At 36.0% G+C, this 13,539-nt stretch overlaps 1 protein-coding gene across 2 annotated transcripts in view; it reads right to left on the reverse strand.

The window, feature by feature from the left end:
* FMO2 (flavin containing dimethylaniline monoxygenase 2) overlaps positions 1-5,184 on the reverse strand; it is a 26,957-nt gene extending 21,773 nt beyond the window's left edge. The window contains exons 1-2 of one of the 2 annotated variants that reach the window (XM_026682201.2): positions 5,122-5,184; positions 1-95 (exon numbers count right to left, since the gene is read on the reverse strand). The exon at positions 1-95 is cut by the window's left edge and continues 42 nt beyond it. In XM_026682201.2, coding sequence (XP_026537986.1) covers positions 1-90 — 90 coding nt within the window. In that variant the 5' untranslated portion in view covers positions 91-95; positions 5,122-5,184. Of the gene's footprint in view, positions 96-5,010 lie in introns of both variants that reach the window. The other variant, XM_087960950.1, reaches the window with a different exon arrangement.
* Positions 5,185-13,539: the final 8,355 nt, after the last annotated feature.

The following is a 13,539-nucleotide window of genomic DNA, read 5'->3' on the forward strand; positions in this document are numbered from 1 at the left end:
ACAGGTGGGTTCAAGGCCTTCCTCCAGGCAAGCTTTGATGGATGTCAGCCCACTTACTCCAGAACCAATAACTGCTACTCTCTTTGACATGGTCCCTACAATACAGAATGATCAGGAGAATTCCTCTAGAGCAGGGGACCCCAACTCAAATCCCTCCTTCAAATCTTAAAGGCCTCCAATAAATGTTATTAACTCAAGATAGTATCTTTGCAAATTTGTTATATTAATATTGGGTAGAAATTATAAAACTTATCTTAGGAATTTCCTTTTAACAAATTCTATTAATATTTTTTCTTACAACTTACAAAGCAGTCAACAAGGCAAGCCTGCTTTTGTCAGAAACACCATGATTAAAAAAAAACCTGAATCCATGGTTTAAGGTTCATAAAAGTTCAGATCCTTTTCCATTTGCCCAGATAATTTCAGTTTCTTCTCCTTCTGTCCCTTCCATCCTTTAACAAATCTTGCAGATAACTACTGTAATGTGGCTTGAACCTCATACTCTGGACATCTTTAGCTACCGTAATCACAAAGAATCAACTGGAAAGAGGTTTGGAAAATACAGATACATTGCCTGTCAAGGAACCCGCAGGATATGAAAACTTTAATTTGACTTGAGTTAAGATAAATGGAAAATCAAAAAAATAAGACTTTAAAAATTCTTTGCCATACATGAGAATCAGGGAGAAAGAGCCAAATACTAAAAGGGTGGCACGGCAGTCTGAGAAGCTTTGAGGTTTTATATAAAGAGAAAACTTTGCAAATAGGAGAAAAAAAAATCCAATCACTTCATCTTCCTGTGCTTCTAGTTCTCTTCTATCAAAAGAGATATTTTCCTGATTTATTTATTTCCAGTTGTGAGTAGGCCATCCCTTCTTATTTTCTTATGTCATTTTTTCTTCTCGCCCTTTCTTCTATTGACAGAATGTATAAGTGTGCAGGGCCATGATGAAAGGCAGCAATATGAGAACGAAAGGCAGAACAAATTAATTCAGGAATGCTCTTAAGTGGGCTACTTTGAGCAAAGGGCCACTTATGAACTCAGGTTACTAATCTGGAAAGGCAAGATCATTGGATGCAACTCTCAGAGCTGCATCTGTGTGTGCAGAGTGATGGATGGAACTTTAAGAGTCTCCTTTAGATTTCCACAAGGAGAAGTTTAGGTGGCATTCCAAAGGCTCTTAAATAGCATTGACACCAACCCACCCAATGTGATTGGTAATGTCATTCCATAGAGTAAGTGACCTCCAAATCACAATGTGGACTCAATAAGAATCGTGCAAACAGGTTGGAGAGAAAGTGACAGACTCCTCCCAAACCTGAGTCAGAGTATCCATTTTCTCTTCTTTCTGCAATAATAGAAAGCTTGAACTGCTTCTTTTACAAAGTTGGCCTCCTCCTTCTTTTTGTGTGCATCACGGCTCTCCACCCACATTTTTTTCCACATTTCTTCCCATGTTTCTATTGTGCAGTCATTTATCTGACCATCTTTTTTTATTCTTTTAGCGCTTTTATGCAATTTTTTCCCAACTCTTTCCTGCCCCCTTTTTCCTGCCCAAGGCACTTATAGCTCAAAAGTTTTCACTCTTCTAGAATTCATAACCCAACTGGGCATACATTATTCTAAAGCATAATGTAGTATATTTGCTTTTGTGTATTATGCTAACAGATACACTGTGGATCATGCAACAAAAATAGAGGCTTAAATGGAGTCTGAAGCCAGCCATTAAGCAATGGAGATACATTGCAACTAGCTTCACTAGATTAGAAAAACTAATTTCAATTCCCTTACAACAGTGAGAGAAAGATAAAATGAATGAATGCATTAAAGGAAGGATATTATTCCTGCTGCCGTTGTCATTTTTATGCTCATAGTAATCATAGATCCTATGCACAGTGGAAGAACCTTTTGCACATATAGCCTCTCACTGCCATTGACACTCAAGAATGTGGGGCAAGGGTAACTCTTCTATACACTTACATGTCTATACACATGAAATGAATAGGATTGTTCTGATGCAGCCGTTCTCCTAGCTTTCTTTTTGGAACTAGACTTACAGGACATCCTGATATGCATTTCCATTAACCATGGCAACTTATATTGATTATGCAGCAGGGGTGGGATTCAAAAATCCTAGCTACTGGTTGCTGGGTGGGTGTGGCCATGGTGGGTGTGGCCTACCAGAACTTCCAGGAGGGCCATTTTTTGCCTTCCTCAGAGTCCGGAGGCTTCCCTCAGGTCTCTGCGGGGGTGACAACAGCCTCCTCTGGGCTCCGGAGGCCCTCCAGAAACTGGAAACAGGCCTGTTTCTGGACTTCAAGAACTTCTGGGAGGGCCGGTTTTTGCCCTCCCAGAGCCTCCACGTAGACCCTGCACTTACCTGCATCCAAAGTGGGCTGCGGGGAGACATCCTGGGAGGGGTGGGGTGGGTGGGGCCAGCCGGTTGGTTCAACTACTGGTGAACCAGATGTAAATTTAACATCTGGTTCACCTGAACCGGCCCGAACCGGCTGAATCCCATCCCTGGTATGCAGTGGTGGGATTGAAAATTTTTTACTACCAGTTCTATGGGCATGGCTTGGTGGGTGTGGCTTGGTGGTCATGCGACTGGGGGGGAATGGCCAATTTAGCAGTCCATTTTGCCAATTTAGCAGTCCATTAAACAATACACAGCAGTCCCCTTTTCTTCTTTTTAATACTTCATGAAGTTTTTGCTCTAGGTTTTTTTTTTACTAAGGGGGAGAGGTTGGCAATACCTAGGGATTTCTGGAAATTTCTCCTCTATGTTAGAGGCACCAAAATAACCAAGATGATATAAGGTCTCCTGCTGGAGCAGGGGGCTGGACTAGGTGACCTCCGAGGTCCCTTCCAGCACTGGATTGCTGTGCTGTTTCACAGCAATCTCTGAAGCTGCAGCTAGTACCAGGGTTTGTGGTCCTTCCTTCCTTTTCTTTTTCTCTCCCTCCCTCCCTCCTCTATCCATCTGTCCACCCATTCTTATCTCATTCACTGTACCTTCGCTCTTTCTCCCTTCCTTCCCTCTTTCTTTCTTTCTCTTTATTTCTCCCTTCCCTTCCTTTCCCTCCCTCCCTCTTTCTTTCTTTCTTTCTTTCTTTCTTTCTTTCTTTCTTTCTTTCTTTCTTTCTTTCTTTCTTTCTTTCTTTCTTTCTTTCTTTCTTTCTTTCTTTCTTTCTTTCTTTCCTTTCTCCTCTCTCCCTCCCTCCCTCCCTCTCTCTCTTGCTCTGTTTCTTTCCTTTCCCTTCCTCCTTCCCTCTCTCCTTCTAAGGCTAGAAGACCCACCCCCAACAAAAACTCATTTGAATGAGTTGCCATCCTGCTTATTCAACCCAACACACACGTGTGCACACACACACACACACACACACACACACACAAACACACACAAACAAACTTCTGTGATGGTAAACTGCAGAGTGCAAACAAACAAAAACTCTTTTTTTTTTTTTTTTTTTTTTTGGCAATGCTTGTTTTTCTCAGCCCCAAGCTTCTCCTGATGTTTTCCTCTCCTTCATCACAGTGCTGGGCTGCAAGGGAGGAGACCTTAGGCATGTGCGCTATCAAAGAGGATCCTGGGTGCTGAGCTCAATAGGGAAAGGAGAAAGGGAGCTGCTGGCAGGCAAAGAGAACGAGTGGCTTTCTTCTCTCACGCTGGCTGCTCTCTTTCCCCTCCCCATTAAAGAGGATCCTGGCTCAATAGGGAAATGAGAAAGGGAGCTGCCGGCATGGGGAGAAGACAAATGGCAGGCAAAGAGAAAGGCGTGCCAAACACAAATGAGACCAAGCTAGCACAGGTATGCTTTTCTGAAAGCTCAGCTGAGGCACGCCAAACACAAATGAGTCTCTAAGACCTACAGCTGTTTTTTAGCTCAGCTGAGATGCAGCAATCTGTTCTGCTGCATGAACCAGCTGAGCTAATAAACAACAGAATATAGGAGAGGTGAGAGGTGAGCTACCGGTTCTATGAACCACTTAAAATTTTCCCTAGAGGTTCCCCTGGTCTGAACCCCCTGAATACCATCCCTGTTAGTATGGATGAATCCATCAAATATTTTTTGCTATACTTATTCAAGTTTGGAATTAAAGAATAGATATTATCTAAGAAATGCTAAATATTAATTGACCAAAATCAGGTAAATGAGGGAGAAAAAGGAAAAGCACACAGAAATATTCAATAAAATAATCTGCAAGAAAATTTTGTGTTGAATGTATATTTTACTGACAAAGAAATAAAGGGAGACTAATATAGATCTATTTCAAGCTATTTAGCTCTCATCAGCTAGCCATATCCTTTGTGGGATTCAAACCCAGGATTCATACCCCTTTCCAAGAAAGGGTATGGCTAGCTGACGAGAGCTAAACAGCTTGAAATAAATCTGTGCTAGTCTCCCTTTATTTCTTTGTTGGCAAAATATAAATTCAACACAAAATAGTTTGTCGCGAAAGCGACTGCCTGCAAGGGCTTCTGGATTGGGGCTGATATGCTCCATCCCATATTTGGGTAGATCACTTAAAACACTTAGTCTGTAAGAAAGGATTCTACAGCTCATATCTTACATATCATACTTTTGATTAAGATTAAATATCAGGCTTTGCTATTCATGCATTATTGTTATATTAACTTGTCAAACTTTGCAATTCTTTTTTTTCAGGCTGCCATTAATACATACTAATTACAATTATTGCCATATAACACAGTCAGCAATTATGCATTAGCTTCAGGAAAAAAATGAAATGGAGTTAAATAAACCATAACTTTGGAAAATTGGGATCAACTGTGTCTGCTTTTTAATTATGTAGAACAACTGTAGAGGGCTCAGATTTTGAATGGAATAAAAAGAGTTATAATCCTTTCCCCAATGCTATCTTTACAATCTCAATTGAATCACATCAGATGAATATAGAGAGGATCTTGGGAAGCTTCCAATTCATTTAGCAGTGTGCATGAGTGTGTAAGTAAGAGACAAATTTTAACTGTTTCTTCCACTTGCCTGCTATTTCCATCAAACAGGAATCGTTCTTCTCTCCTTGTAGACTTGTTTTCTTTTCAACAGGATTAGCTGCTTTGAAGAGAAAAATATTAGAGAAGGAACAGTTTTTACCTGGTGTCTTGTCTTCTAGAATAAGCTAATTGTTCCTTTAGTATCTGGAGGGAAATGGATACTGACAAACAAGATGCAGAGAGCTTTAAACAAACAGGCAAAACCTCACGTGGTTTTTCTATTCTACTGGCAAAGACCCAGAAGGCTATGAATTTTGCCTAATCCCTTCCACCCTGTCTTTTTTCTTGAGACATTACATTTATCAAATGATAATTGGAGAAATTAGAGTTAGTTGTCATATAAAATGTATGTGTTTGGGGTGGGAGATTTTTCAAGTTTAACCAGGAATCAAAGATGGAACACTTTCTGGAATGAAGAAGCAATAAGTATCTTAACCGTTGTTTTTTGGAATACTCTAAATATTTAATAATAAATTATGTAATAAAATGTGAAAAAAGGACACTAACTTTTGACATTGTTTAGAGGAGGTACTTTTGGTTGGTACAGAAATGGAGAAGGAAAAAAAAATACTTGCCAAAAATCTTTTCATATACCCAGAGCCCTATGAGTTCAATCCGTATTACAGTCTTCCTTCCAAATGGCCATTTACCTTCTTAAAAAAATTCCAGACTGAAAGGATAATTTTGCAAATTTGTGGGGTGGGTGTTCATGTGTTCTGTCTTTGCATTTACTTTACAAACAGCTTGCTTTTTGTACTTTCCTTGACTCTCTCTTCTGCAAGTCTTCATGGAATTTAAGGTTGTAATCTCTTCAAGGTGATTTGCTAGCAATGCCTCTGTAGTGTTCCTTTCTATTTTATTTATTTATTTATTTTATTTATTTGATTTGCCAATTGTTTACAAGATAATAAGTATAAATGTATACATAGTTGTGAATACATGAAATGGGTACATATAAGAAAAATAAAAGAAGAATAAGAGAAACTGCCACAAACTTGGACAAAGAGTGAAATGTAGTGAGGGGATGGAACAATGTTTAGGATAATATTTGATAGATTTGTTTAGGATAATATTTGATAAAATTTATTCCAACAGGAAATGAGGTTTGGACAATATTTAATATCCCAAGGGAAAAAAGTTTAGGACAAATATTTAATAGAGCCTCCTTGAACTGGCATGGCTATCTGAAAACAAATGCAAAATCTTTTTAACAACTTTTTGTTCTGGAAACAATCCATTCACTGAATAAATTCCAATACTGATTATAGATTTCTTCTTGCCAGCTTCGCAAATTCTTATTCTGGGAAAATATTAATGTATTTGATGGCAGTGTTCATGTAGATCCATTCTTTTGTAACCAGTCATCACATAAAAAGCCAGTGCCAAAGCCAATGCCGAGAAAAACTAAAATATTATACAGATAGAGGACAGGATAGGAAGATGGGCTTGCAAGAAAAAAATATGTTGGGAACTTGAACATAAAGAGCATATTATTTTTAGATCCCGAGAGGTAAAAAAAATTTATATAACACTTGCCATACTCTCAGATGCTGCATTTTGTCTGCCTGCTTTCCTTCAATGATCTTCCTGCTTATTTAATCCTTTTCTCCATAAACCATTGAATAGCCACAAATATGAAAATAAGTCCATTTATAAAGCAGCAGCTAAGATAAAAGTGGGCAAGAAAATTCTCTGTTTTCTTTCTCCAAGGTGATAATTCAACCTTTTTCAACCGAGAAGGACAGTTATTGTGTTACGGAAGAAAACTCCTAGATCAGTTTTATACTGGACATTCAGGTTATGCAAATTCTAGCTAGAAGCAAAGCCACAATTATTTACTGTGCCAGAACCTAATGTAGTGTAATGTCTATTCATACCCTTCTCTACTACTGAATCTTTTACCAATGACCTAACAGATTTTTGGCTCAACACTTTCCAAGCGGTTTAAAATGTAGAAGCATTATTTGCATATTGCCCCCAACAATCTGGATCTCATTTTATTGACCTCAGAAGAATGCAAGGCTGAGTCAACCTTGAGCCAATCAGGATCAAACTCCTGGCACTGGGCAGAGTTTTCCTATACTACTACATTTTAACCACTGCACCACTAGGGCTCTAGGGAACAAACTGGCTCAAGAAGGCAGCTTTCCAGTTTAATAGGATTCTTCTAACTAGATCTTATGTTTCTCTTTTTTTCTTTTATTCAATCATGTCCTCCATACTCAACTCCAGTTTTAAATTTTAAATTAGACTGAGTCTACTCCTGCCTTTGGTAGGAAGCCATTTGTATGTCCATGGGCCAGGCCATCTCAGCACTTAGAAGAAGGCAATGGCAAACTACTTCTGAAAACCTGCCAAGAATACTGCAGACTTGTCCAGGCAGTCACCATGAGTGAACACTCAAAGGCACACATACATACAAGGGGCATGTGGGAGCATGCAGAGCCACCATGCTCTTTCCTGCTAAACAAGTTGGAAAGTGCCACAGTCATCAATACTGTGCACTCTTAACCATCAATCCTGACTGATAGATCATTCTCCTTTCTATTCAATTCAATTCAATCTTTATTTATTAGCCCTGGGCCATATCAAAGTGCAGAATTCCCCCCAAAAAATATTACTAAAATTTGATAAAAGCAATTTAAAATGGAATTGGATGAAATACAATTTTAAGTGAAATTGGAATAAAATACGATTTAAAATGAAATCTGGTTTCTCTGGTTTCTCTTCAGGTGGTATAAATCTTTCTTTGGGATCATGAATTGACATTTGTTCTTTTTGGACTGAGTCCTTGCTACCCCTACAGTTCCTTAACAGCGTTAGGCCACTTGAAGAGTTTTCAGCAGTCAGCAAGTATTTCTTCCTCCTGTCACTCCTCTTGGCAGCTGTTTGCACTCCTTCTTGTGTCCCATCCAACAATTCATTAAGCAACTCTTTGCCTGGCAAATGCTTTTCCTTTGGAGCCCAAGTGGTCATAGAGAGCAGGGATTGTGCAAGAGGAACAAACCACAAAGAACAGCATGTTTTTCCCAAACCCCCATTTGCCCAGCCCCACCACAAGAGATAATTTCTAACAGATACATGGACTGAGAAATAGGACATAGGGCCTCTATTGCCTGCCCCTCTGGCAGCGGGGAAGTCAGAAAGGGTGAATAAGCCTTTTGAGGGACACTGAGAAGACTGAGATTCTAGTCTACTCTTGGCCACAGAAGCTCTTGGGCGATTTGGGGCCATTCATTCTCTCTCAACCCCATCTCACAGGGTTAATTTCATACTTCAAAACCACTGACCACTCTGACCTCTTAACTGCAGAGTTTCTTACCTAGTTAAAAAAAGTCACCTGAAAATATTTTTAATATGAAGTATTTGAACAGAATAAATACTCACCAATGCCTCACATTAGGCAGTGTATTTAAATAAAGACGGATCTATACAGTAAATATGGTAACAAACAAAGGAAATAGTTTTATCACATGCTTAATACACATACTGTACTCAGTATATATAAAATACAAACATGAAAGAATTTCCTATGAAAATACTAAAAAAGTGCTTACTAATCTAACTTCACCAAGAATAGCAGACTATGACAGATCCAAAGATGTTAACTAACCAAAAAATAATAGGCATAGCCTTCATCTGGGTGGACAGATATTTTTTTTATAAGAGGTTTATCTACATTCACCTATCTTAATTCACATGGCCATAGCCTCTGCATGACTAGAAGATTATTACATCTGCCTGCTAGACATGCCAGAGGAGAGGCATTAAACTTTGGAGCTTTGGAGAAGGCACAGTGACTTTTGATGTAAGTATTCTCTAGAAGATCAAACTCTTCCTTGTCTTTTTCTAAACCGAACTTTAGAAACTAGTCAGGGAACTCTTTAAAAATTGTGCCATTTTATAACATTTCCTTACTATGAAGGATACATACATTGAATTTCCCTTGAGTAACATTGAAGAAAAAAGTCTTTTTACAATGTCTCTAAGAGAACTTGCATCATATTTCAGCCATACTTGTAATCTTTTGAACAGTGCTATTTTCAATTTCAAGACATCTGTGTTAGAGCCCTTGGCAAATCAGCAAGTGTGGAGTATTGGGGAGAAAAATATGTTGTTTATAGCCAAGATAATTTTGACATGGATAAAAAGTAATTTCTTTCCTTGACTAAAGAGTGGTATTGTTAGCAAAGAGTGGCTATGGCTAGCAGTACATGTTAATAGCCAGAAATGTGGGAAAATGGCATGGAAGAATATAAAGGAAAATGCAATGTCAGTCCACACCAAAATAACAGAACAATAAAAAGTATGACCTTATGACCTCTCGTTGATAGAAGCTCTGGAAAACGTGAATTTAAATGAATTTATTGGTGATAGAACTCACAATACACAGTTGGCAGAATCTAGTTGACTTTTTCCTGTTTAATTTGAGCTTCTGGGCAACATTGAGGGATCTGAACTTATTTAAATCCAAATCTGATGTTCTTTCAAAACAACACAATACCTTTGTTTATAATGAATCTAGGTCTCTTGACTAGTCAGGTATTACATGGACAAATTCTTTTGCAGAAGCCAAGTGCCAGGCTGTCCTGCAACGCAAGCCAAAATGGCTGTGAATGGCAGAGACCAGAGGAGAGGAAGCATCTGCACCAGCCTAAAGTGGTCAAAAATTGTTGGGTAGATTTCATTCCCTGACTATTTTTCAAGTCTCCTAGTGTCCACAGCAAAAAATTGATTTGTAAGATGGAGAAAAAACATTTAAATTAGAATAGATGAAAATGAGTTTAAGCTGCTTCAAATGTGGCCTGTCTCATAAGGGCATGGCAGGGGCATGATCCTGCTGTGAATGGTGCATGTGAAGATTAGAAAGGGTCCTGATTATATTAGCAAATGAGCAGTGATACATTTGATTCCCTAAGATTGATATTGACTCCTATACCTCAAAACAATGCAAATAAAAAGCTGCCTTTTTACGCAATCTAATATTTGGGTCTATTTATGTTCCAGCTTCTATTAGATTTTAAGCTAAAACTGTATAATTAGGATTTATCTTTCCTCTCCTGCATGCTAATAATTTCAATTGCTTAGTTCTTTTTTTTTAATAAAAGTTTTCATTTTTTAAGACAAACATATACAAACAATACATAAAAACATAAAACCATCTTCCATTTTACATACATACAGTGTGTCAGTTGGTTATGAATCTTTTGCGCTATCCTTTCATAGTCATTACTCACAGTTTATATAGATTTCACATTGTCAAACTAACATGCTTATATATTTATCGGTTATTAATCATCCATAACTATACTATTTATTCCATCATTTTATATGAGATATCCCAAATTTTATTTTAAAATGTATATTGTACTTTCATCCAATGGTTATATATGTCTACATTATATTTTATATCAATCTATTAAACTTCTATAAGAAGATTATCTATTCTGTTACGTTACCATATCTTTTTGTCCAACCATTGATAAAACAAATCCCATATCATATAAAATTGTTTATCTTCTTGTTCTCTAATTTCAAATGTCAATTTACTCCTTTTAGCACAATCCATAATTTTCTTAATAACTTCCTCCTGCATAGGTATTTTATCATTTTTCCAATTCTTAGCAAATGCAATTCTAGCCGCTGTTAAAACATTTGCAATCAAATATTTCAGCTCTTTGTTGTATATTTCCAGTATAATTCCCAATAAAAAGATCTCTGGTTTAAAGTCTATATGTTTTTTTTATCATTTTTTTCCAACCATGTGTGGATTTTAGTCCAATATTTTTTTGTGTCCGAGCATGTCCACCACATATTGTAATATGAATCAGGTATCTGATGACATTTCCAACATTTATCCGATTTATTCTTAAACATTCCCGCAAGTCTCGTGGGGGGTAGATGCCACCTGCAAAACATCTTATACAAATTTTCTTTATATGCAGTTGACATTGTCATTTTATAATTTTGAGACCACAATTTTTGCCATTTTTCTAAATCAATCTCATATCCAAAATTTTTCCCCCAGGCAATCATTGTTTCTTTAACTTATTCCTCCTCCAATTTAAATTCTAATAAATGTTCATAAAGTTTTTTAATTACCTTTTCATCAGTACCCATCAAAATTTTGTCTAAATCAGTCAACTTATCATAAATACCTTCTGTTTTAAAATCTTTATCAAATCTAGACTGTATTTGCAAATATAAAAACTAGTTCATTTTTACACCTTGTTCTTCCAACACTTGCACAGATTTAAGTTCACCCTTTTCATTCAATATCTTACCATATCTAACTGTTTGTTCCTTTTTATATATTATTGGATAAGAAAAAACTTCAATGGTAGATATCCATAATGGAATTTTTAAGTAGTATTGTCTTTTTATCTTCTCCCAATTCAAAAACAATGCCTCTCAAATGTAATGTCTTCTAAAATACCCCTGTGTTTTAGTTCCCTTGTACCAGAGGAAAGCATGCCATCTCAACAGCAAGTCATGCCCTTCTAAGGTCAATAGTCTACTGTTCCTTAATGTTATCCATTCTTTTACCCACATCAGACTTGTCGCCTGGTAATACAACTCCCAATTGAGCAAGGCAAACCCTCCTCTTATTCTTGCATCTTGTAACAGCTTTAGTTTTATTCTTGCTTTTTTACCCTGCCAAATATATTTCAGCACAATTCTATTTAAGTCTTCGACAAACTCTTTCCCTAGTCGGATTGGAATTGTCTGGAATAGATATAAAATTCTAGGCAATACATTCATCTTAATTGTAGATATTCTCCCAATCAATGATAGTTGTAGTTTTTCCCATTTTATCAAATCTGTTGCAATCTGCTGTTTGAGTTTAAAATAGTTACCCTCCTTCAGTGTACTACATCTTGGTGTAATGTATATCCCTAAATACTTAACCTTGTTTGTGACCTGTATTTCTAGAACTTCTTCCAATTCTTTCTTTCGTCTTGCTAACATATTCTTTGTTAATATCTTTCTTTTATCTTTATTTATTTTCAAACTTGCTACTTTTCCATATTCGTTCATAATTTCTAACAGGTGAAGATTCAATATTTCCTGAAAAGTCTTGTAAAATTCTGCTGGCAAACCATCTGGACCTGGTGCTTTTCCAACATTCTGTTTTTTTAACACTTCTGTTAATTCCATCATCGTTACATTCCCTTCTAACATTGTTTCAATGTCTTTAGGTATCTGAGGTAAATTCGCCTCTGTAAATAATGCTTAACTTTTTCTTCATGAATATTCTCTTGAAAATACAATTTTCTATAGTAATCTTGTATAATTTCTTTCTTCTCCTCATTTCCATAGCAAACATGTCCTTCTTCATTTATTAATTGACTAATCCTTCTTGATTCTCTTTCCTTTCTCAGTTTATAGGCTAGCCATCTGCCTGGTTTATTTGCATCTTCAAAGTAATTCTGTTTAGCATTTTTAATTTTTTGTGCTAGTTCCTCTTTTTCCATTAGTCCCATTTTATGTTTAATTATATCCATTTTTTTTAATAAAAGTTTTATTTAAGTTTTCACAAAACATACAAATACAAATAAAATATCTTTTTTTGAGAACAGTGTGGCCCCAGGATTATCACTTCTCCATACAGACATAAACTCAATACATATTTATCTTATACATTCTAATCCATATCTTATAACTATTTTCACAATTTTTTCAATAGCTGTTCCCTTTCTTTACTTCCTATAGCCTTATTTTAAATTATCTCATTCCTTTCTTAATTCAATTACATATCTTTTTCTAATTTTTAAAATCTCTCTAATCAATGTTTTAATACTTTCGTCTGTCCTGTTTACAATTTCATATTATCTTTTCTCATAAAACAAATTTTCCCCTTTAATTACTAAACTGGAGTGTAACACCTTTGTATCTTTTTTCAAATCTTATTTAAAAATTTAAGTTACATCTTTACAGTTATAACATTCATTTTCTAACCTCTATTTTATAGCACATACCTATTTTCAATCGAATTATGCTTGGTACATTCCCTTAAAATACACAGTAAATGCTTAAAAGAAAAAAGTATATATGTATATATATCTGTGTATATATGTATAACAATAGTAAATGGAATAATTATTCTATGCAAGTACAGCTCTGCCATTAATATTAATAACAATCTTTTACATTTCTATTTCTTTTAACAAACATTACCTAGTAATATCAGTTGTCTTTCACTTTAATCATCTATATTTCATATTTTATTTATTATTGTCTTTAAATAAAAAACCAAACAATAGTTATTAACAGAAGTCAATAAAGTTATTATTCTTATTCAAGTTCATTTTATCAACTGATAAAAATCTTCCATATTTCTTTTCAGTTTTTTTTAAACATTCTTTTTAAATCATCGCTCTATCCATAAACATTCAGGAGTGACACCCCAGATTTAGATCTCAATTTCTTGTATGGATTCTATATAGGTTTGCTATCTGCCATACAAATGTAAGGTGGGAACTATAAATTACTTTGGAGCCATACTATATTGTATACT

The sequence above is a fragment of the Notechis scutatus genome, chromosome 3 (assembly GCF_049901735.1).
Source record: "Notechis scutatus isolate UNSWTSFEM ecotype Mainland chromosome 3, rNotScu1.2, whole genome shotgun sequence".
NCBI lineage: Eukaryota > Metazoa > Chordata > Lepidosauria > Squamata > Elapidae > Notechis > Notechis scutatus.